Here is a 25,969-nt window from a genome sequence, read left to right on the forward strand (position 1 = left end):
TACAAAGTAAGTCTTACCTATGTGGTATTATGATATAAGTCTTACCTATGTGGTATTATGGTGTAAGTCTTACCTATGTGGTATTATGATATAAGTCTTACCTATGTGGTATTATGGTGTAAGTCTTACCTATGTGGTATTATGGTGTAAGTCTTACCTATGTGGTATTATGGTGTAAGTCTTACCTATGTGGTATTATCATGTAAGTCTTACCTATGTGGTATTATCATGTAAGTCTTACCTATGTGGTATTATCATGTAAGTCTTACCTATGAAGTATTCTTGCTAACATATTTAAACAGTTGGCTAGTATAAAACCCACACTACCCAGCACTTTAGTTAAAAACCATGATGACGTCAAAAAGAGAACAGAAAATATAAACATCTTATGGTTATATCTGAAAGATAAATAACAAGATCCATAATACCTGGATGATAAATCTGAGAAATTTATAATTAGAAAAATTATAATCAAAATGGATCTTGTTTTAATATCCCTTTGTTAACTTTTGTTCGGCACATCATAATTAATAAATCACTCATTATCACTGCCTCAATATGCTGATCAGCGTTGTATGTGTGTGTACAGTTTAGGCTGTAGCTAGACAATGGACAGACAAATACACCCTACTACATGCGGCAGATGATCCTTGTGACGTGAACATGTCTTGTTGCATCTATTTGTACTGTGCATATTGTTCGCTTACAACTATCCATTATCCCTGCAACCAATGGAATATTTTGAATAATTTTTGTTTAAATATTTTATCTTTTTCAATTTGCAAGGATTGTTCAATGTGCCATTATCAGAAATTTATCCTACTTTGGTTCCATGTAAAGTGTAACATTCATATGTAACATTCATATGCTAACATTCATATGTTAACATTCATATGTAACATTCATCCGACTTACTTATCTACATCATCTTTACTCATGGCAGCAAAAACAAAACCTTCTGTAGTACCATTAATAGCAATAACTAATACATATAGACAGTACCATTTTAATAATATTGGCCCTATAATAAATACATATAGACAATACCATTTTAATAATATTGGCCCTATAATAAATACATATAGACAATACCATTTTAATAATATTGGCCCTATAATAAATACATATAGACAATACCATTTTAATAATATTGGCCCTATAATAAATACATATAGACAATACCATTTTAATAATGTAGACCCTATAATAAATACATATAGACAATATCATTTTAATAATATTGGCCCTATAATAAATACATATAGACAATACCATTTTAATAATGTAGACCCTATAATAAATACATATAGACAATATCATTTTAATAATATATATAAGCCCTATAATAAATACATATAGACAGTACCATTTTAATAATATACTGAGCGCCATGGAAAACGCATCACTTAGTTTTTCGTATAACAAAATGATCCTGTGAACATATCTTATTTAATTTGCTTCTTATTGTGAACAATATTCAAATGGGAACACATCAATAACAACACATTTGTACACTTATGGATGTTTAATCTGTAATCAAGGGTACAAAGTCAGAGGGGTCAAAACCAAAAGTACGACACAGATGTCAGTAGTGCGTGTGTCCTCCACGGGCTCTTACGCACGCTGTGCAGCGACGTCGCCTGGGGAAAACTGTTCCATTCTTGGACAAGAGCAGCTTCTAAAGCAGCAATGGTGTGCATCTGTGGTCTCCGATACAGACGGCGTCCAATCTCATCCCAGACATGTTCTATCGGTGCCATCAGCGTGATAAAGATGAAAGCGACTCTCATCACTGAAGAGCACACTTTGCCAGTCTACTCTTCTCCATGTCTGGTGTCCTTGAGCCCATATCAAATGCCGCTGACGGTGATGATTCCTGAGGATAGCTCCAACATAAGGTCGTCATGCACGGAGTCCTACTTCTCTTAGACGACGTCTTACGGTGTTGGCACTTATTGGTCCTTGTCTTCTGACGACTGCTGCACATGTTCGAGTCGCTGGGTGGAATCTGTCACACAGATGAGTGACCCGGATGTAGCGGTCTTGAGCCTGGGTTGTAACGCGTTGTGGACCAGGACGTTGACGGTCACGTGTTGATCCAGTAACTCGAACACGTTCCACCAACCTTACAATAGTGGACTGGTGACAATTGAAGTGTCTGGCAATAGAACGTGTAGACATGCCAGCCCCGGACATTCCCATGGCTTCATTCCGTTGATTTTCAGTAAGTCTCGGCATCTCTAGCTCGATTCCTTCACACTTCGAACAACAAATTATGACAGATTGACGTTTCACAGTTCATGTACTGCACATTAAGTTGAAAACATGCTTTTAAAGGGCTCACACACAATGCTGCACGTGAATATTAGGTGCACCTTGTGCAATTTTTTTTTTGCACACAGGCCGATATTTTTTGCGTTTGGGAGCATTGTGTGAAACAATAGTTCATAGGATTGCATAATATTATACATACAAAACCACCTAGTAATAAAATATTTGGGAAAAAAAAGTGATGCGTTTTCCATGGCGCTCAGTATATAAGCCCTACAATAAACACATATAGATATATATATTTTGAAATAAAAACAAGTCATCCAACATCTGAGAACCAGAATATTTTTTCTATATCGTCTAACAGCCTTCCAATATAAACTGTCAATAGGGTTTAACGTCTACTCAACACAAACTAGTGACATATGATACAGTTCCATTTCAATAGCTCAGTGGTCATATAGGTCTTTAGTAGTGGGAGAAAACTGGAGCACTCGGAGTAAACCCATGAGCTTAGGCAGGCAATCAAACCCACTTCTTGTCTCGTACATCTGTGGGTTTGAAACCATGTCTCTTGACTCAATGATAGACCTTATGATCTAAAGAGCCAGTGTTAGGTCATTCACCTCCTCTCAATTCCCCCTTCCCCACCTTGTCAAATCATACCTTTTAATGGCATCACTAGAAATTTGCAACTAACCTGAACCTGAAGTAAGAATTTGTCCTCCATATAAATCTAACGCCAGGTAGGAATAAGAATAACCAAACACTAATATAATAAAACCAATTAAGGTTACGATCTTCAATAGAGATCCTAAAACATCACAACACAGTTCCACAGATTCCTGGAATGTATTATAATAAAACCAATCAGAGTTATAGAGATCTTAAAACATCACAACACAGTTCCACAGATTCCTGGAATATAACAGAAGGTTCAGCAATCTCCTTTCATTAATAACTTGATTTTGCAGTTTAGGCCATGTCACTTAAACGTTTGTTTTTTGGGAACACATATGAAAGGTTTGTTTTATATTTAATGAGTGAACCAGCGGCTGCCAGGCAGGATACGCCCACATTTTCGAGAGATGGATAGAGAACAAGCTAAAAAGAAAGTGATTTTTCGTACAATCAGAGGCCATAAAAGTTACGGTCTGATATGCGCGAATATCGAAAGGAACCGAGATCTTTGGGTTATAAAATTTGGTTTTGGACCGATTTTCACGAAATTCGAACTCAGTCGTCCTTAAGGTCTAACTGTGATATAATAATACGTCTTTTTAAATCGGATAAAAATTATGACCTCTATGGGGTCCACAAGCTAAAATTGCGATTTTTCGTACAATCAGGGGCCATAATTCAGGAAGTTACGTTCCGATATGCGCGAATTTCACAAGGAACCGAGATCTTTGGGTTATAAACTTACATTTCAAGTTTCATCAAAATAGGATTAAAATTGTGACCTCTATAGGGTTCACAACCTTGATATACAATATTTTAAAGCTATTTGAGAACGAAGGGCGGCCATTTTGTCTGTCAGTTTTGGGCCGATTCTCAGGAAATTCGAACTTAACCATCCTTAGGGTGTAACGGTGTTATAATAATACGTTTTTTTAAATCGGATAAAAATTATGACCTCTATAGGGTCCACAAGCTAAAAACACGATTTTTCGTACAATCAGGGGCCATAATTCAGGAAGTTACGGTCCGATATGCGCGAATATCGAGAGGAACCATGATCTTTGGGTTATAAACTTACATTTCAAGTTTCAAAAACATCGGATAAAAATTGTGACCTCTATAGGGTCCACAACCTTGATATACCATATTTTTACGCTATTTGAGAACGAACGGCGGCCATTTTGTCTGTCAGTTTTGGGCCGATTTTCAAGAAATTCGAACTCAGTCGTCCTTAGGGTGTAACGGTGATATAATAATACGTTTTTCTAAATCGGATAAAAATTATGACCTCTACAAGGTCCATAAGCTAAAAACGCAATTTTTCGTACAATCAGGGGCCATAATTCAGGAAGTTACGTTCCGATATGCGCGAATTTCACAAGGAACCGAGATCTTTGGGTTATAAACTTACATTTCAAGTTTCATCAAAATAGGATTAAAATTGTGACCTCTATAGGGTTCACAACCTTGATATACAATATTTTAAAGCTATTTGAGAACGAAGGGCGGCCATTTTGTCTGTCAGTTTTGGGCCGATTCTCAGGAAATTCGAACTTAACCATCCTTAGGGTGTAACGGTGTTATAATAATACGTTTTTTTAAATCGGATAAAAATTATGACCTCTATAGGGTCCACAAGCTAAAAACACGATTTTTCGTACAATCAGGGGCCATAATTCAGGAAGTTAAGTTCAGATATGCGCGAATATCGAAAGGAACCGAGATCTTTGGGTTATAATCATACATTTCAAGTTTAAAATAAATCAGATAAAAATTATGACCTCTATAGGGTCCACAAGCTAAAAACGCGATTTTTCGTACAATCAGGGGCCATAATTCAGGAAGTTAAGTTCAGATATGCGCGAATATCGAAAGGAACCGAGATCTTTGGGTTATAATCATACATTTCAAGTTTAAAATAAATCAGATAAAAATTGTGACCTCTACAGTGTTCACAAGCTAAAAACGTGATTTTTCGTACAATCAGGGGCCATAATCCATGAAGTTACAGTCCGATACATGCTAATATCGAAAGGAACCGAGATAAAGGTGATAAACCTATATTTTAAGTTTCATTGAAATCGGATAACCAGTGGCTGCCAGGCAGGATACGCCCACATTTTCAAGAGATGGATAGAGAACAAGCTAACAAGAAAGTGATTTTTCCTACAATCAAGGGCCATAATTCAGGAAATTACAATTCGATATGCGCATATATCGAAAGGAACTGAGATCTTTGTGTTATAAACTTACATTTCAAGTTTCAACAAAATCGGATAAAAATTGTGACCTCTATAGGGTCCACAACCTTGATATACCATATTTTTACGCTATTTGAGAACGAACGGCGGCCATTTTGTCTGTCAATTTTGGGGCGATTTTCACAAAATTCAAACTCAACTGTCCTTAGGGTGGAACGGTAATATAATAATACGTTTTTTTAAATCGGATAAAAATTATGACCTCTAATGGGTCCACAAGCTAAAAACACGATTTTTCGTACAATCAGGGGCCATAATTCAGGAAGTTACGGTCCGATATGGGCAAATATTAAAAGGATCCGAGATCTTTGGGTTATAAACTTATATTTCAAGTTTCAACAAAATCGGATAAAAATTGTGACCTCTATAGGGTCCACAACCTTGATATACCATATTTTTACGCTATTTGAGAATGAACAGCGGCCATTTTGTCTGTAAATTTTGGGCCGATTTTCATGAAATTCAAACTCAGATGTCCTTAGGGATCTAACAGTGATATAATAATACGTTTTATGACCTCTATAGGGTCCACAAGCTAAAAACGCGATTTTCCGTACAATCAGGGGTCATAATTCAGGAAGTTACGGTCCGATATGCACGAATATCAAACGGAACCGAGATCTTTGCGTTATAGACTTACATTTCAAGTTTAAACAAAATCGGATAAAAATTGTGACCTCTATAGGGTCCACAACCTTGATATACCATTTTCTTACGCTATTTGAGAACGAATGGCGGCCATTTTGTCTGTCAATTTTGGGCCGATTTTCACGAAATTCGAACTCAGTCATCCTTAGGGTGTAACGGTGATATAATAGAACGTTTTTTTAAATCGGATAAAAATTATGACCTCTATAGGGTCCACAAGCTAAAAACGTGACTTTTCGTACAATCAGGGGCCATAATTCAGGAAGTTACTGTTTGATATGCGCAAATATCGAAAGGAACTGAGATCTTTGGGTTATAAACTTACATTTCAAGTTTCAACAAAATCGGATAAAAATTGTGACCTCTATAGGGTCCACAAGCTAAAAACGTGATTTTTCGTACAAACAGGGGCCATAATCCATGAAGTTTCGATCCGATACATGCCAATATCGAAAGCAGCCGAGATCTTTTGGGGATAAACCTATATTTCAAGTTTCGTCGAAATCGGATAAGAATTGTGACCTGTAGAGAGTCCTCAAACAATTGTGGACGGATGGACGGACGGACGGACAGGGGCGACGGCATAATATGTCCACATGAAAATGTGGGCGTATAAAAATTGTGACCTGTAGACTCTTCACAAACAATTGTGGACGTCCGGACGGACAGGGGCGACGACAATATACGTCCACATGAAAATGTGGGCGTATAAAAAACAAGAAAAAAAAATGAGTGAAAAAAATTTAAAAACCAAACAACACCAATCTGATTAAAATAAAGATTTATATTTCGTTTTGTTTTTTACACTTTCCATGGCCGGCACTACATGAAGATCTAACCAGTTACAGTGAATGATCGCTTTTGACCCTATGACACCAGACATTTGATTAACAAATCAGGGTTGATGTTTCTAGTGGGATATCCACAGCTGCGTGCATCGCACGCCAAGAACTTGCCGTAAAAGACCGTTTCATTGGTTAATCCATCACATCAATCAGAACGCAGGTTATATAACAACTCTTCCAGATCCTAGTGTAGTAAAGACAAGTAGAACGAAATTTTCAACAATAAAAAACGATACGAAATAGGATCTGTGTTTTAATCAAATTGAAAACAATGCTTGTTTTACCCACCTTTTTCTGTTTGTGTATAGCAACACCCCTTGTTAATGACTGGGAAAAAAATAAATAACCATTTTCTTCTATAGGTAAAAATATAAATCTGGCTGCCATAGATCCCAAATTATTGATGACATCATAAATACCTGGATTTATACAAAGTACAAGAAATATTGGTTAAGGGAGAGATTTGAAATTCAAAAATGAAAAACACTACTCTCAACCCAAATGAGATTGATGGATTTTCAATATACCGGTAATAGCCAAGACTTCGGCCAAGATAACCAAAAATACCAACTGACAACTGTCTTTGGAACAGTTAATTAAACAACATTATGCAATAGCTAAATCTGCCTATTGCAGGTTTTTCTTTAGGCCTTAAATGTTATCTAAATTATTAACTAGACATTAATTAACTGATCCAGACCATAATCAACTCTCGATGGCATCGCTAGCCTGCAATATTTGTTGGATTAGGTTTCGATTTCCTGTTCGACTTCCATTCATAAATTAATCATTAAATGGATAATAGAGTCTATAATTTTAACCTATCGACTTAAGTAATGATGATCGAGGCTAGGTCGAAAATTCAATCGCTAAAATCACGGTTCATAGTGGATCAATTTGACTGAAATTTTCAGCAAATTCCCTTTACATTATCTAATTTTCAACCATTATAATGAGAACTGCCAGCTCTTTATCTAATCTCCCATAATGTATCTTTAAGCAGTACACATATTTGATCATGCATCCAGAAAATGGGACTTTTTGAGACTAACACGTGGTAAATCATTACTGAGCATGAAACCCAGGGCATTATTAAAACTTTTTAAGGCAACTTTAATGTAATGTAGCTGTCAGTTTCCATGGTAACTCAGTGTACAAGTATATCATAATCTGGGGTGGCATTTGACAGTTTTCGCAAAATTATGGCGTGGTGCTGTCTAGATAGATCAAAGTGGGGGACCTTGCTAAAAAATGTCTATGGGAAACCTTCATTATATCTTTATCAATATATACAGACAGATCTCTTTAGCAGAAAACCTAATAAAACCCAAAGGTCAACCAACCAACCATTTACTATATCAGAGAGTTTATCAAACTAATCTTACCTTGATCAGCAAAACTCAACACTTTAAAAAATGTCATCACAAACTTTTCACCTGAAATATATCAAATGAAACCTTGTAAAAAATATTTTTAAAAAATTAACTGGAAACATCTCTTCAATATGTAACTTTTCCCCCAGGGGTTTTCTTCAGGTTCTCAAAATTCTTACCACTGCAAAAGATCCCTATGCACAAGCGAATCAGTGTAATAAACATGTACCATGCATTTGTGCTAGAAGGCTCCATTTCTCCTCCCTCTATTTCTAAACTTGAACCAAGGCAAAAAAGAAGTGAAGATTACGAACCTTCTGTCAAGAGTTGTTTTAAAAATGACTGTTTAAAGAAACTCCATGTTAAACTGGCATAATGACTGTCAATAGATGGCTGAAAAAACAAAATAATAACTTTATTAGAACCACAGATGATTATAAATTCATCAATAAGTTTCATCCGGGGGTCTCACTACAACTGGGATATCGAGTGGTTGTGCTGTTTTAGTGGGAGTTTCTGCATTTAAAGATACATTATAGGAGATTTGATAATGAGTTGGCAGTTCTTATTATAATAGTTAAAGATAGGTTGCCAGGCAACGAAACATACACCCACAGCAGCTAAATCGTCCGGGCAATCAACAAGTGTTGTCGCATATTTTTACTTCTTTCGGTAATGAAACATTTATAATACACTAAAATCTGATTAAGAGTAACAACTCATGAAGTAATTATCAGAAAACCATGGTAACGTTTAGTATACAAAACTTTTAATATCATGGATTTAGCTGTTCAAGTCATAAAAATTCATTGAAAATCAATATACTTGCTCGTCTTAAGCTCTTAAACTCTGTGTATCATTCTGAAGTCAATCAGATGATAACTTTAGCCTTTAGAGAGTCACAAAGTGATCAAGGGCCATAATTTTGGCAGTAATTATTGGAAATCATTGAAAATCAATAGGATTCTTTTTCTCATGACCTTAAACACTGTGTATAAATTTAAAGTCAATCGGATATTAACTTTGGCCTTTAGAGTGTTCACAAGATTTTTCAAAGTGATCAAGGGCCGTAACTCTGGCAGTAATTATCTGAAATCGCTGAAAATCAATAGGCTTCATCGTCTCATGACCTTAAACACTGTGTATAAATTTAAAGTCAATCGGATATTAAGGTTTTTTGCAGTGATCAAGGGCCATAACTGGCAGTAATTATCGAAAATCGCTGAAAATGAATAGACTTCTTTGTCTCATGACCTTAAACACTGTGTATAAATTTAAAGTCAATCGGATATTAACTTTAGCCTCTAGAGCGTCCACAAGATTTTTCAAAGTGATCAAGGGCCGTAACTCTGGCAGTAATTATCTGAAATCGCTGAAAATCAATAGGCTTCATCGTCTCATGACCTTAAACACTGTGTATAAATTTAAAGTCAATCGGATATTAAATTTGGCTGTAGAGCGTCCACAAGATTTTTCAAAGTGATCAAGGGCCATAACTCTGGCAGTAATCATCGGAAATCGCTGAAAATCAATAAGCTTCTTCGTCTCATGACCTTAAACCCTGTGTATAAATTTAAAGTCAATCGGATATTAACTTCGGCCTTTAGAGCGTCCACAGGATTTTTCGAAGTGATCAAGGGCCATAATTCTGACAGTAATTATCGGAAATCGCTGAAAATCAATAGGCTTCTTCGCTTCATGACCTTAAACACTGTGTATAAATTTAAAGTCAATCGGATATTAATTTTAGCCTCTAGAGCGCCCACAAGATTTTTTGAAGTGATCAAGGGCCATAACTCTGGCAGTAATTATTGGAAATTGCTGAAAATCAATAGGCTTCTTCGTTTCATGGCCTTAAAGACTGTATATAAATTTAAAGTCAATCGGATATTAACTTTCGCCTCTAGAGCTTGTGGACGCCGGACCGGCATTTCAATGTGGGCGTATAAAACTAGATAATGTAAAGGCAATTTGCTGAAAATTTCATTCAAATTTATCCACTATGAACCCAGAACTAAGCGAATGAAATTTCCGCCTAGCCTCGTTCATCATTGCTAAAGTCAGTACGATAAACAGCATAGTCTCGATTATCCATTTAATCGTTAAATCGCGAAGGAAAGTTATGCAGTAAATCGGCTCATAATCCACTACAGATCGCAGGCTAGCCATGCCATCTAGAGTTGATTATGGTCTGGATAAGTTAATTAATGTCTAATTAATAATTGAGATAACATTTCAGACTTAAAGAAAGACCTGCAATAGACAGATTTAGCTCTTGCATAATGTATGTTTAATGTAATCTGGTTAAAACACAGATCGTATTTCATTTCTTTTTTATAATTCAAAATTTCGTCTTTACTACACTAGGATCTGGAAGAGTTGTTATTTAACTCGTGTTCTGAATGGTGTCAGGGATAAGCTAATGAAACGGTCTGTTACGGCAGCTTTGGGCGTGTTTTGCACGGAACTGCGGGTAATCCACTAGTAACATCAATGCTGATTGGTTAATCAAATGTCTGACGTCATGGAGTCAAAAGTCGGTCTTTTGACCCCTGACGTGACCTATCACTATAACTTGTCAGATCTTCATGTAGTGTAGGCCATCGAAAGTATAAAAAAACGAAACGAAATATAGATCTGTATTTTAATCAGATTGTGTTTAATGTTTAGTTTCAAACCATGGTTGGCAAATTGTTAAATTTTGTTGAGAATCATCGAAAAATATTGAGTTCCTGTACTTTAAAATGTTCCATCTAGATTAGATAACGAGGGTTGGGTTTACAACTGTCTACTTTCCCCGAGCACTACACGAAATGAAATGAAAAGGGGTTTAACGTTCTGCTCCAAACTGGGCTAATGAAGACGGGCATACGCCATAAAGTGTGCTATGTGGGAAATTTTGCCCGTACAGCAGCACTATAGCCTACTCTTATATCAAATTCCAACTTTCAAGGGATCTTTTACGTGAACGAGAATGTGTACACGGGACCTCGATTTTTCGTCCCATCCGAACGAAACGCCGGAAAATCTGGATGTACTTTCTCGGCCAATGCAGGGATCGAACACCCGACCTCCAGACTAGCGAGCCAGTGTCTTACCCACTTAGCCATCGTGACCTCTTGAGCACAACACCAAGTTGTAGTGACTGGATGACTCAGTGACAAAGGTGCTGGCTCACTAACCAAGAGGACCTGGGTTCAATCTCAGTGTTGGCCGAGAAAGTGGCTCAGGACTTTACATCCTAGTGCAGGCAGGGAGAACATAATATCTAGGAAATAAATACAAGATTTTCTTACTTTATCTTTAAGTTTTTTGGGTAGGAAATCGCCAACACTTTTAAAAGGAAAGTCATCTGTCTTTTTAACCTTTGACATATTGTTTATAAAATAACCATAGTACAGAACAACATACACTAGCACCGATATAATCTGTCAAATATACAATAACATAAAGACTGATATAAACTGTCATATATACAGTAACATAAAGACTGATATCATCTGTAATATATACAATAAAATAAAGACTGATATCATCTGTAATATATACAATAAAATAAAGACTGATATCATCTGTAATATATACAATAAAAGACTGATATCATCTGTAAAATATACAATAACATAAAGACTGATATCATCTGTAAAATATACAATAAAAGACGGATATCATCTGTAAAATATACAATAAAAGACTGATATCATCTGTAATATATACAATAAAAGACTAATATCATCTGTAAAATATACAAGAAAATAACATAATCTGTAATATACAATAACATACAATAGGTTTGATTGATTGATGTAGTCAATCAAAATAATAACTCAACCAATCAAATGCCCTCTGTTTTTGTATGTAGGGAAGACATCTTGATGCCATCTGAGTCAGTACTTTATCTTACATAACATTAAAACTGCCTAAAGAGTAAGCATACATGACACCTGTAACCATTTATATCTAACCAGAGAGATGGTTTGGGTCTGGATTTCAGAAACCGAAAGCTACTGGGTAGAAGATATCAGCAATGTCACCAGAATTTGCTAGTTTGTCAAGGGTTTAGACAAACTAGCTGTTTACCTGGTGTTGCACGGGAAGAGCCCGTCGATGCTTCCTTAAATAGGTTCCATGAAATCGGAAGTAGTTTAACTCTGAAACCAAAATTGGTAGTGCAACGCCACCAGGCCTATGTCACTCCCTGGCTCAAGCTGCCCTTAGACCCCATATTTCAGCTGCAAGACAGCCATAGTGTAGCTGTAGCTACAGACAAACAGCAGTCACAAATATATATATTATATAGATAAAATTAACTCGAGAAGATGAAATTATTGGATGACCGATATAAATGATTAACTAGTCTTACCTGTGCAATACAGAAATTGATGATACCAAGATCAGGTGAATATATAATTAAAATAACAGTAAGTAAACATTTTACACCCTGAGAGATTCCATAAAATAAAACCTACAAATAAAACACAAACAATTATATGTTCATTTTAATACTGCACAAGTTAAACAGTCACAATATATTACAAGGACCAAGCCCCACAAAAAAATCCCAAAAATAAAATTCTCTGTTTTTCAAACTTCCGGTCTAATGAAGACAGATCTACGACATGTAGTAGTGTGTTACCAGAGAGAGAGAGAGAGAGAGAGAGAGAGAGAGAGAGAGGGTTTAACCTCCACTTGACACAAACTAAGTCATTTTGGGACTAACATATGGTTCAATTTTATTTCAATAATTCACTTGCATGTAGGGGTCTTTAGCAGTGGGAGGAAACCGAAGGACTCAGAGAAAACCCACGAGGTTGGACAGCCGACCCTACTCCTTGTCACGTACAACCGGGGAATCGAAACCATGCCAGTTGACTCGATGACAGACCGTATGATACAGCGCGCATGTGCTAACCCCCATTAGTGTTTTATGAGTGTGGAGCTACGGTGGCTAATTTGGTAAGACGCTGGCTTGCTAGCCTGGAGGTCGAGTTTTCGATCCCTGCATTGGCCGAGAAAGTTCATTAGGATTTTCCAGCGTGGTTTCCCCTTGTCAGTGGTGCAGGATGGGGGCCCTGACAAGGACAGCTGTCTAGTCTTTTGGATGGGACAAGAAAAAAAGATCCTGTGTATACACTGGCATGCACATAAATATCCCTTGGAAGTTGGAATTCGATATAAGAGTAGGCCATAGAGTTGCTGCACGGGCAAAATGTTCCTCATAGCACACTGTATGGCGTATGCCCGTCTTTATTAGCCCATTCGTGTTATGAGTGCACTTTTGCCTGGACTACGACGACGTGATTTACTCTTATTTCAAATTCCAAATGTCAAGGGTTCTTTTCACGAATGCCAACATGTAGACAGTACCTCAGTTCTTCATCTCATCATCTTCAATAGAAGGCTTGATCTCGCCTTAACTCTGTACATCTTATCAAGCCCTTCAACTAATACCCTGAATATTTTGGCACTAATTCCGATTGGGTACAAGCCCAACTTGAGAGCCTATCAGATTCCTCAATCATCCCAAATACCAAGTCTCATGCTTTTCAGCTACAATTTCTACCTGTGATAATCGAGTTGCAAAGTTCAAGGTTCGTTCAATGTCAAGGTTTCCGCCGAGAACGCTATGTTTGATTTGAGTGTGTTTATCTCCCAAAATCTGATTGGACGCTGCTCTTCATTTGTCTTTGGCAATTGCAAAGTAATCTAGCAACGGCCTGATGTTGTAAAACTAGCGGTCGTTGCTTCAGGAACATGTCATCCCATCTCAACGAACTAGACATTGTTCCATGCTACAATACATCAATACACCGAATTCTAAAAAGGAAACTAAATTACTTTTAATTTGACAAACATAAACGCTTGGCCTACTATGACTAAAGGTTCTGCTATAACTTCAATAACAGTAGATATAGCAAAGCAGATAACACCAATATTATAATATGGTATTAACTGTGTATCGGGTACATCTACCATATATAACCATACAAAACTAAGCAAACTGCAACACACTATAGCCACTGGAAATCTGAAATAAAATAAAAAAATACATTTGGTCAGATTCATAATCCAATAGGGCTGGGTATCGATAGTGATTTTTACTATCGATAATCGGCAATGAAATGTCGGTCGATAATCGATAGTATCGAAAACAAACTTATTTTCACGGTCGTCATCAAGACTGGATACAGTGTAAGTTCAAAGTTCAAAACCATATGAAGTTGCGAGCCGAAAGATCGTTTGCTCCTGTCTAAGGAGATTTATTTGGAAAACATTAATAAAACTTGTTATATCACATATATATACGTAAATTGATGTTGTTTATTATTAAAATAATGCAGCCGTGGTTCCGAATGAAGAAATATCATAAACAATTATGTTAAAGATACATTATGGGAGATAAGATAAAGAGATGGCAGTTCTCGCTATAATAGTTAAAAACTAGATAGTGTAAAGGTAATTTGCTGAAAATTTCAGTCACATTGATCCACTATGAGCCGAGAAAGAAGCCGGTGAAATTTTTGCATAGTCTCGGTTATCATTACTAAAATCATTAATATAAACAGCATAGTCTCGATTATCCACTTTTTCTGATTTAATTATCTTTGGCCGTTAGCGGCATATAGGAATCTAGTCCAGCCTACATCGAAGGCTAGCCTTGACATCGAGAGTTTGTTATGGTCTGGATAAGTTAATTAATGTCTAATTGATAATTTAGATAACATTTCAGGCCTAAAGAAAGACTTGTAATAAGCAGATTTTGCTCTTGCATAATGCATGTTTAAGGGACCAAAATGAACTTGTTCCGATTCAAAACATTGCGTACGTGCGCGCGAAAATATCAATATGGCAGACGAATTCTGAAGCTTGCAAAGGGAAATAACTCTAACTTTATTTACACATCCGGGTATCTCCGATTTAGCGATATTCAACAATAATTTCTTCAAAACTAAAGTAAAGTTTCAATGAGAGTGAATTTATAAAAACGGCTGTTCAATAAGCAGTCACAATTTTGTTATGTGTTACATTGATACTTGATAGTAATTAAAGTGAGCGGTGTATTATGATTAACTGAAAGAAAACATTGACATTTCAGACGCAAGAAAAATAGACGAAGAGCGATAATCGATAGTAACCCACCGCTATCGATAGTGCTTTTCTGGGCCGTCCAATCGATACTATCGATTTATATCGATATTTTACCCAGCCCTATAATCCAACATTCATATAATAAAATTTACTGATAAAAGTTTTGAGTTCAATTAGGGAGCGATATGTTGATAATCTTTTTCTTCTGCAAGAAGGTTGGTGTGCGCCATGTGCACAACTCAACTGTCTAGTATTTACACTTGAGGTGGCAACTCTGAAAAATCAATGCACAAATTTGGTTTTCACTAGAGTTTCTCCTTAGGACTATTCACACAATCCAAGCAAGTTTCAACAGAAATTCTCAAAAACTCTGAGCTGTGGAGTGTTTGACAGAATAGTACTTGGACATGACTGAAGTTAGGGCATATACAAATAAGACTACTAAATAATGCCATATATTAGTTTGGCCATATTACAAATATATTCTACAGTAAAAATCCAGGGCAGTCATTTACCATAAAAAATTAGAAAATCCAAGAAAAATTAGAAAATTAATAAAGGGAAATCTAAACAAAAAAAAGCATATAAAAATTAACTTACGTACACCAAAGAAGATTTATTATTTGCTGCCAATTTTTATGTTCACTTTTACTTAAGCAGGCTTTGTCAAACGCTTCCTTGGCTAAAAACAAAGTTGTGGAATACAGCAACGTCAGTCTAAAATAAAGAAAATTAATATTACATTACAGAACTGTGCAAAATTCATCTACTTTTTTTTTTTAAAGGGACAATCCAATTTTTTTACACTTACTCTTCTTCGATTTACAGCTGTCACAGGTTTTTGGAGTGCATGTCAAGAGGTAGGAGGAGAAGAACCGGCTCCTGTATTGTAGTTACATTTGTGGATTGATTTAGTTGAAATTACTTCCCTTTATTAAACAAACTCATAATGCACTTGGCTAACTGAACCTGCTCAGATAGGTGGTTGATCTTTAGAGACTACATTTATGCAACCTATACGCATCTTTATTCTGTCTTGGTTGGTGTGTGTGATAGGTTGATGCGTTATTTCTAACCTAATTGGATATCTATTTCCTGGGGATCAGTGCTATGTGCTGTTTCAGTCAGTCAAATCAATGACCCCGAGTTTGAATTTTATATCCTTTATTGAACTTGTTGTCATGAAACCCAAACTGATAAATAATACAAATTATACCTGACGTTAACCACACCCAACATATCTCTGGTAATAAATCGTAAAACAAATGCATTTAACAGGAATGTCATAATCCGCAAAGAAAACTGAAAAAAAAAAGAAAAATTTGCTTTAACAAAATATTAAATCCATATAAAAGGCTGAATACATATAGCTGTTTCATGAATATGGTAATCTTAAAAATATAAAATTTCTTTGAAATAGGTGAGAGAAATATGATAAATACAATATTGTATTGTATCCCTTTCTCTTCTAAATTTGTTTTAGGCAGCTTAAGGTAAAACATTGCTTGATCTGGATAATTACTGAAATTATTGGGTCAGTATGTTGACCAAAAGAAGTGACTGATTATACTGTACCAATAAGACAAGACATAGGAGCCAATATTGAATGTACCTGTAAGAGCATATTGTATGTAGCAGCTTTAGCTGCCCCAGCCAAGAGATCCGAGCCCTTCATTTTTCAGTTTTATACCAGTAGGCCTATATATTATGGTACATAAAACAAATTCTGAAATAAATATAACAAACTGCTATAACTATCTGTCGGTCAGTAAAAATATTATTTTTAGATGAAATCATATTGGTTCAGATTAGACAAGTCATACAAGTGTAAAACAAAATATCTCTTAAAGTGTGATCTAAAGAGTGTTTACAAGGTTTTCAACAACAGGGGTAGCAACTATACAAAAAATTATTTCGTTTGACTGCCTCATTCAGATGATTTGTTGAATAGTGACAGGTAGCACTGTCAGTGTTGAGTATTTACAAGAATTGCAGACAGGGGGACAAAGGTGATGACAATATTCTCCCAAATAAAATATGAGCGTTTAAAAAGACAAACGTCCAATAGATTTACAACTTAATACAAGGGCAATCACAAAATTCTACTTGAAAATAGTTTGGAATTTTCATAAATATGTTTCCGATGTGTTAAGAAATGTTCCCTTTTGGCCAAAAAAAAAGAAGAATCGTGGTGAAAAATAGAAGGTAAAAAGTCCAAAAAAGCCTTAAACATGAGGTAAGGGTAGAGTGGTATTTTCATATTGCAGCTTATTAGGGATGAATAAATAGGAACGGTTTATAAGTCGGTTAGTAGAGAATAAGAGCGTCCGACCAGAGATCGTTCGGCGTTTCTAAAAGTAAAACTAAAAGAACTATCACACAAACTGTGGCGCAGTCTTGTCAAAAAGAACTGATATCCATATTGACCTTTTTCCAGCACAGTGGAGAAGTGGGCTGACAGGCACTGTATGACCAAGAATGCCAACAATGCTCTAACCTAATGCGATTCTGTAATTAAATTTTTACATTTTCATATTAACTCCATATGGGCGCTTCCATGTTTAGGTCATGTGACCTACTCCAAATTATTTCTGGTAAAGTTACACGAAATGAATATATATTTTATTATCATTCCCTAATCTCCATTCCGGTAAAATTTAAACATAATTAAAAATCATTCATATATTCGTTCTATTTAACACAAACTTCATGTTACGTGTCAGCTGCATTTCATTTTATTTGTTTCTTTTGTTTCGATGCATAGCCAGTTCCAAATGTTTAGCAAGCCTTTGTATTCAGTTATCCAGTACTTAAAACAAGACCTGATAACCGCGCCTAATGAGACTACTTCCCGCCAAACAAAAATCTAACACATTATTAGATTATTAGATTATCTTGGAACTTTTACTTTAGTGCGAAATTATGAGAAGAACACGACAGCCATCTGGAAAATCGAATCAGGTTAGTATATGATGTCAATATGGATGACTTTTATGTTGCAAAATCAGGCAGGATGCGCACTATTCAACTCAAATGTTTACTTTATAAAATGGCATCATGGGAAAGTGAAAGTAGATCTGTGATTTTAACCCTTTGAACTCCTAAAGTAAATTTGCAAATATAAATGAGCTGGACTTTGTGTTGCAAAATCAGGCTGGAAGGCGCTGGAAGGCTATTATTCAACTCAAATGTTTACATGACGAAATGGGATCATGGGAAACTGAAAGTGGATATGTGCTTTAACCCTTTGAACTCCCAAATTTTACTGAGTTTGAATTTACTGAGAATGAAATTTTCACCAAAATGCCTTTACATTATCTAGTTTTTAACTATTGTAGTGAGAACTGCTAACTCGTTACCGAATCTCTCATAATGTATCTTTAATAAAAAAACAATTTATTGAAGGATGAATTGCCCTCAGGATCTCAAAGCCAAGCAAGTCAGAATCCGTCACAGAGTCAAGCTACAAGCTTAACACAGGCAGAAAAAGCAGCAGCCAAATTAGATCAGAAAGAATTAGAATTAAAGGTATTAAATCATGACATTTATTGATGCACAAAGAAAACTTTTAATTGCTGTATATTTTAAGAAGTTAAAGGTATCATCCAAAGTCTTACACGTTGAAAATACGATTGTTTGTCAATTCAAGTCAACATTAATGTTGTTATCTTACCGGGAAAAGGTAGGCTTCTGATATCCAATATTTAAGACAAAATAAACATTTTACCATTGGTACACATAGTGCTTTTCAGCGTCATTTGTAACATAGTGCTTTTCAGCGTCATTTGTAACAAGTGACCAGAAAGAAAGAGGCTAGACATATTCCACAACTCATGTCAAACTGTGACGCCATATCTTGTCTGGAGAGCATGCGCAATAGACTGGAATAACCAGACGCTAGAAATTGCTATTCGGTTGAGACTCATGCCCTATTTCGCTCACTGCTGGACATAACTGATTTGAAATTAAGAGTCAAAATGGAAACAATTGAATGTAAATCAGTTTATATACAATCAGATTACATTATTATATGCGTTGCGACCCATTTGGGTCAATTTCTAGGCCTCAAATATAAGCGATTTAGCTCCTTTAAAGTAATATCCTTTATTCTGTGTGAGTATATTAGTATAATCAGAACGAACTACTGACTACACTTTCTTTATTTGTCTCTCTCTAGTTGCTATGCAAATCTCTAAACTTATATAGCCTACTACATATTTAAATACATGGAATATTTATGAGATGCTATTCTCAGAACTAAACTGGTACCGGTGCTGTGAATGGTATAGTTGTAGTTTGCAAGGGATTCTAAATTCCTCCAACGATAATCAGCTGCTTTACTGATAATATTTTATGTGTTAATTGTAGGTGAATGATCTAGTACAATATCTTCTGATTATGGATCAAAAGAAATATCCAATTAAAAAAGTTGGTGAGTAGAAAATTTGTCATTAAGAAACAGGACCCTGTTTATCAAAACTTAACTAAAGATAAAATCCAAATTTTAGTAGATACTTCAAATTTGATTGGCTAAGCACTAAAATCAATCTAATATTATCCAATCTAATTTAGATTTGATCTTAGTTAAAATTTCGTGAAACAGGCCCCAGATGAATAGCTGATCAAATATTAAGTACAGCAGTGCCATGTCAATGTTCATTTCATTCTTCAGAAGATATTCTCCTGTTTGTACTTTTCATCAAAGTAAATATCAAATCCGCCTGGTAGTTTGTCTCCGCATTAAGCAGGACAGCAGATGATGATTTTTCAGTGGCATGTTGAATAGTGAAATTTGAGATGAAAACAATAAAATGAAAATTGTTGCTGAAAATGTATTTTTTTTTTTACCTAGCCTGGAGACCGCATTTTCTTACCACAACATATTTAATCTATTGAAAAGATGCAACGTTTTTAGTACAGTAAACTTCGCATAAGTCGGATCTAAATGAACTGACAAATTTTATCCGAGTTACGCGAAGATCCGAGTTAGCCGAAGACCTAGTTCAGCTCTGGACGTAGGTCTCATTATCGCCCTGTACGTTCAGCAAACGTCCTATTGAATCCTTGTCGAAATAAAATCGGTTTCCAGTCAATTTTACTGGGCAACTTTTTACTGCTAAACGGTCACGTGTCAGTCTCTATGAACGCCTGAACAATGTAAAGAAACATTTTAGTGAGAAAATAAGACCTTGCTTATTTCGCTAGAGTCAGTATGTGCAACACAACATGCTGTTAAAAATGTGTCACCTTCTGCTAAATGGCTTTGGTGGATGCCATTGAGGTTTAGATGTTGGGTGGCGTACGGATTTACATGGTTCGGCCATATAAGACAAAACGAAATTTAGATAAGCTGGGACAGGGAAAAATTAGAATCATTGAAAAGCTGAGAAACTTCAGTCAATTATTGCTTTGCCTAGCCCAATAACAATCAAATTTTTTAAAAAATTCCAATTTCGTTTCGTCTTATATGGCCGATTTGCAGTGCCCTGTATTTGGATTTGGCGGAGAGGGGCATATGTGAAAATACTGCCGATCCAACTTAGGCGAAGGAAAAAATCCGGAATTAGATCAAATGGACCGAACATTTTGATTGAGTTGAGCAAAGATCCGACTTGCACCCAGAAATTTAATAAGAAAATCGTGCAGGATCAAAGGGTCCAAACGATTTTATCCAAGTTGAGCGAAGATCCGACTTATACGAGGTTTACTATATTTTTGTATAGAGATAATCTACATGTATATTGAAATATTTGTTTCAGATATTAACAAAGTGGTATTAAAAGATACAAGTAATAAGGCATTTCCTTTAGTAATGAAAAGAGCTTCAGAGAAACTAGCTGATGTAATAATTTATTTTTATATTATATTAACCCTTTAGTTTAACACATGACAATTATATGGAATACAAGTTACTTGAAAGATTTATTTTGAGTGACATTTCGACAATGTTTCTCTCGTCTTTATCAAGCAAAGTTACTAAATGCTCGTTAAACAATTTAAAAAGCCTATAGTACTTAGACGGCCTGTTATTTAGTCCTCCCTTGACCCCCCCCCCCCCACAAACCGCCAAAGTGTCATGAATAACTGTGGCACCCCAAAGAACTAGCACACTACCATATTTCATAAACCATTCAAGGTACCTTACTGACAGGGGTGGGAACTAGAGTCTGACTTAAGTCACATCAATGACCCGGCTTGGTACCCGACTTGAAATATTTATTGCGACTTGGACTCAGCAGTTGAAAGAGCTTTCGAGTCACGGTGAGAGGGCATGACTCTAACTTACCTTATTCGTCATGAATTGCTGACTCATTTGATGAACTGGCGACTTGAACAGAACTCGGTCTTTGTGAGACTTGGGACTCGATTTGACTCAGTATTAAAGTCGGCGACTTGGGGCTAGACTCGGGCTCGGTCTTTGTGAAGACTTGGGACTCTATTCGACTCAGTATTAAAGTTAGCGACTTGGCACTCGACTCGAACTCGTGGTGTGGCGACTTGGGACTCGATCAGGATCCGAGGTGCGGTGACTTGGGACTCGACTTGGACTTGAGGCTCCGCGACTTGTTCGTATTTCTAGCTAATTCGAAATTTCTTAGGATTTAATTATTTTTATGTTTCCATTTAAACAAATTTGACTTTTAAGACATGAGCACATGATGTTGATGACTGAGACATCATGTTTATTTTGAAAACATAGTGTATATGATTTTTGTTAAGTCTCTGTAATATGTTATTCTAGATATTTGGTATTGATGTAATAGAGCTACAAGACAAACAGAAAGGAAGTTATATTTTAATTAGTAAATATGAAATAGATGCAGATAAACCTAATGTAGTATGGTAAGAATTACTTCTGTATTCAAAATAATAACTTTCTGGGCATTTAAATTATTTCTTTTTCCATACTGGGCCATTTATTGTTAAACATTATAAGATTTTAAGGTGTAGCAGAGGCATAAAAATATATTTACAAATTATCATTCAGTAATTATAACAATTGATTAATTTATCTGTGTCATTTGCTTTTTTTTTGAGAATATTGAGTTTTCCGCAGCTGGATTATTTAACATATAATATACTATATATATACATGCTTTTTAAAATGGTGCCACATCACAATATTGTTCTGTTTTTATCACAGACTTAAAATATCTTTTTGAAATAGGAATATTTTATAATCGACACATAACGACTTTTGTTTTCCTTGAAACAGTCCCGTCGCGAGCCATTTCCCCCCAGACTTTATAGGGAATGTTACTGGTAGTTATATTGTATACATATATTAAATTGTGTGTTTTTACATGCAGGCCTGAGGAAGACAACACTAGAATGGGTCTATTGATGATTATTTTAAGTTTAGTATTTATGAACAACAACATAATGCAAGATTGTAAGTATAAATATATACATCTTAGTTTACTGTCTGTGGTCCGGAGCCATGGGGAGGAGGAGGGGAGGGGATGTCAGTAAGTACGGCCATGACACAATAATCAGGAGATCCCAGGTTTGATACAGTTGTCGTCAAAGCTGTTCCTATGGATTTTTCAGTCTGGCGCAGGGCAAATGGCCTGGCAATTGTAAAAAAAAGCATCTAGTTGTTCGAAATGTCACAAAAAAAACAAGGAACACCCTTGAGAGATGTAATTTGATGAAGAGTAAGTGAAACACCACTGTGCTGGCGTATTATCCCTGGCATATGTCTGACTTTATTAGCCTAGCTTGTGCAGAAATGTAGGATGTTACAGTTAAACCAAATTTTATCTCTTTTATTGAATGAATCCATCAATACCTGACTGATGCTTGATTGGGTGATGAATATATATTTATACTTACATTTTATGGTAATATATTTGATGACTGGTATTTATTTCATAAATTACAGAAAGGAGGCAATCAAACATTATATATAGTTTATTAATCAATACTTTTTTTATATAAATGAGTCTATTGGACATAGTATTGAGTTTATTAATCAATATTGTTTTTTGTTTTAACAGCTGAAATGTGGCATACATTGAAAAAACTAGGAATAGATCCAGAGTGAGTAATATTTATACATCTTTTAGCGGCATTTAAACACAATAACATAATATGGTACACAATTTATTATTTTATTTTTAAAGTGATGTTTCGTTGATAATATTGAGAGAGAGAGAGAGGAATGGGAATTAATGTCCAATTTTATTTCATTTATTTGCTTGTGCGTAGGGGTCTTTAGCAGTGGGAGGAAACCAAGAACCTGGAGAAAACCCACAAGGTTCGACAAGCGACCCTACTCCTTGTCACGTACATTCAGGGATTCAAATCACACCACTTGACTCAATAACAGACTGTATTGTACAACATGCACGCGTTAACCATTCGGCCACCCAAACCCCCTATTTGAAATTGAGATATCTTAATGAAGAGTCACATTATCAATATAAATTTGAAATAAGGATGTAGATGTCTGACATAACAGACCTGATCCACGCGTTAACCATTTGGCCACCCAACCCCCCCTCAACAAAACGTCACTGTAAATAGTGATTGTGTTCTATATTATGTTGTAATATTTCTACAGTTAAATAGTGTTAACATGTGTCCTTGCCTGGATATATATATCTTTACAACAAATTTGATGTTATGTGATATCGTGGCTTAAGATACATTATGTAAGATTTATATAAAGATCTGACCGTGTTTGTAGTTTTGACAAGATGCATGCATAGTGGTAACCAGGGTACTGATATATTCAAGATTTAGCCTCGCTTTTCCATTTTTAAATAAAATTTTTAAATGGCGAACCGTTCTAATCTAATTAAAATCTCGAGTATTAAATGCCATCGAGATTTGATTATAGTCTTGTTTTGTTAATAAATGTCTAATTAATAGTTTATATAACATTTCAGGCCTAAAGGAAGACCTGCAATAGGCAGATTTAGCTCTTGCATAATGCCCGTTTATTGAAATATAAGAATTTTATGAAAATTGAACATCTTGTTCAGTCACATTAAGAACAGTATAATGTAAAAATTAAATTTCAGTGATTTGTTATTATGAATGTGTTTCTTTTTTATACACCCAGTTTTAATGAGGATGTATATTGTGTCCATCGGTGCATCCAACTTGCTTGTCAGATGCAAGGATCGTCATTTGGTGTTCAGAGCTACTATGAAGAATAAAGCAGTAGTAAATGGCCAGGAGACACTAAACCAGCCAAGCAAAACTTGTACCAGGAATTTAATTTTGCTGTCTGTGATTAACCTGTATTATGCTTGTCTGTTTTAGGGTACCACATGAAACATTTGGAGACGTAAAAAAGTTAATAACTACAGAATTTGTACGTCAAGGTTATCTGGAATATATAAGACAACCTCAGACTGATCCTTTAGTCTACGATTTTAAATGGGGACAAAGAGCGAAAGCAGAAACCTCAAAAAGAAACATTCTGCATTTTGTGAGTCAGGTAAGAACAGTGGATTATACCTATTGCTGTCACACCTGTACATATTGCTAAAATTAGTGAGATTCTATTAAATTTCAGTGATTTCTGATAGTAACTTCCAGAATTATTGATCACTTTGCTCCCAGGGCGACCTGGTTAGTGGGCTAGTGTAGGAGCAGAACAGTAGGACGTTAAACCCCATTTCATTTCTAGTGGGCCAGTGCTATAGTTACTGAGACGCAGTTCCTCCTAGATACATTTGGACAAGAAATTATAAACATTGATCCTTTTTGGCAATAAAACTAATAATTAGGTTTCTAAAAGCCTCAACATGCTTGAAAAAGAACTCAAATATTTATGTTTTTGTAATATTCTTGTAGATGTATGATGTGAGCGACCCACAACAATGGACGTCTCAGTGGCAAGATAAGGAAAACGAGGAAGAAATGGAAGTATCCCAAGCAAATTCAAATTAATTGTGCTTTAAGACTTGTATATAAATTGTTGACCAGGACTTCTTTAAGAAGCAGAAACAGTGTATTTTATTGTAATCAGACTGAGTTGTTGATGGTATATTTACATATTAAAGATAAAGTCGGTGCTTTCAATTCAATCGGTGTAAAATCACATATGTTGATTTTAAGCAGTGAACACATTAGCCGAATCGTTCGGCCGAACCAATCGGCACCAAATTTTATTCGGCCGAATGGGTGGACACACTAGCCGAATGCTTCGCCCGATTCAACCTGTCGATTGCATCACCTTTCACGTCACATGATTAAACATGGCGGCATCTATGTCTTCAATCTATCACATGACTTCTCGATATGAGTGGTGATTGGCGAATCATTTGGCAGAATATAAATTCAGACGAATGACAGTGGACACACTAGGCGAATTTCGACGCCGATTGATTCGGCCGAACGATTCGGCAGAATCATTCGGCTAGTGTGTCCACCGCTTTAGAGATTCAACTTCGATATCATTGTAGTTTTCGTCTGTTTACAAGCTGCAGTGGCTCAGTGAGTATGGCATTATCTCATAAATCAGAAGTTCCCAGGTTTGATCCTAGTGGTGGCTGAAAGTTGCACAATTTTCAATTCATCATTTCTTTATAAATTAAATTAAACCATTGTAGTTTACAGTGGATTCCAATTCACTCAAACGACAAAAGAGTGACTTTAATAAATTTGTGTTCTTTAAATTTGCCAATGAAAAACTTCTTTGGCACAATGGATATTAACTAATCAGTAAAAAACAAATTATATTCTTAGATTTAGTAGTTCACACTTTTATAGAGAGAGAGAGAAATGGGGTTTAACGTCCACTCAACACAAACTAGGTCATTTTGGGACTAACACTTGGCTCAAT

At 35.7% G+C, this 25,969-nt stretch overlaps 2 protein-coding genes across 2 annotated transcripts; one reads left to right on the plus strand and one right to left on the minus strand.

The window, feature by feature from the left end:
* Positions 1–3,147: 3,147 nt before the first annotated feature.
* Positions 3,148–17,739, minus strand: LOC126827922 (protein RFT1 homolog). Its single transcript, XM_050557503.2, has 11 exons — positions 17,596–17,739; positions 16,781–16,894; positions 16,385–16,470; positions 15,769–15,885; positions 13,918–14,107; positions 12,443–12,544; positions 11,376–11,507; positions 8,394–8,472; positions 8,092–8,142; positions 6,995–7,125; positions 3,148–3,189 (listed from the first exon to the last, which is right to left on the minus strand). Exons 2-11 carry the CDS (start codon positions 16,841–16,843, stop codon positions 3,148–3,150), a joined length of 993 nt encoding a protein of 330 aa, XP_050413460.1. The 5' UTR covers positions 16,844–16,894; positions 17,596–17,739.
* A 232-nt stretch (positions 17,740–17,971) lies between these two features.
* On the plus strand, positions 17,972–25,211 carry LOC126826836 (non-structural maintenance of chromosomes element 3 homolog). The gene is made up of 9 exons (XM_050555943.2): positions 17,972–18,129; positions 18,574–18,696; positions 19,537–19,600; positions 20,928–21,010; positions 21,911–22,011; positions 22,479–22,561; positions 23,169–23,211; positions 24,442–24,619; positions 24,979–25,211. Exons 1-9 carry the CDS (start codon positions 18,091–18,093, stop codon positions 25,072–25,074), a joined length of 810 nt encoding a protein of 269 aa, XP_050411900.1. The 5' UTR covers positions 17,972–18,090; the 3' UTR covers positions 25,075–25,211.
* The last annotated feature ends 758 nt before the right edge of the window (positions 25,212–25,969 follow it).

This window comes from Patella vulgata, chromosome 7, assembly GCF_932274485.2.
Source record: "Patella vulgata chromosome 7, xgPatVulg1.2, whole genome shotgun sequence".
In the NCBI taxonomy this organism is placed as follows: domain Eukaryota; kingdom Metazoa; phylum Mollusca; class Gastropoda; family Patellidae; genus Patella; species Patella vulgata.

Coding starts and splice junctions, on each gene's coding strand:
- LOC126827922 (XM_050557503.2), bottom strand. CDS start 16,843: ATGAAGGGCTCGGATCTCTTGGCTGGGGCAGCTAAAGCTGCTACATAC. Junction 11,508..12,442: donor TCAATTTCTGTATTGCACAG/GTAAGACTAGTT, acceptor TATATTTGACAG/ATTATATCGGTGCTAGTGTA. Junction 7,126..8,091: donor GTTGAGTTTTGCTGATCAAG/GTAAGATTAGTT, acceptor GTATAAATCCAG/GTATTTATGATGTCATCAAT.
- LOC126826836 (XM_050555943.2), top strand. CDS start 18,091: ATGAGAAGAACACGACAGCCATCTGGAAAATCGAATCAG. Junction 18,697..19,536: donor AGAAAGAATTAGAATTAAAG/GTATTAAATCAT, acceptor TGTTAATTGTAG/GTGAATGATCTAGTACAATA. Junction 21,011..21,910: donor CTTCAGAGAAACTAGCTGAT/GTAATAATTTAT, acceptor ATGTTATTCTAG/ATATTTGGTATTGATGTAAT.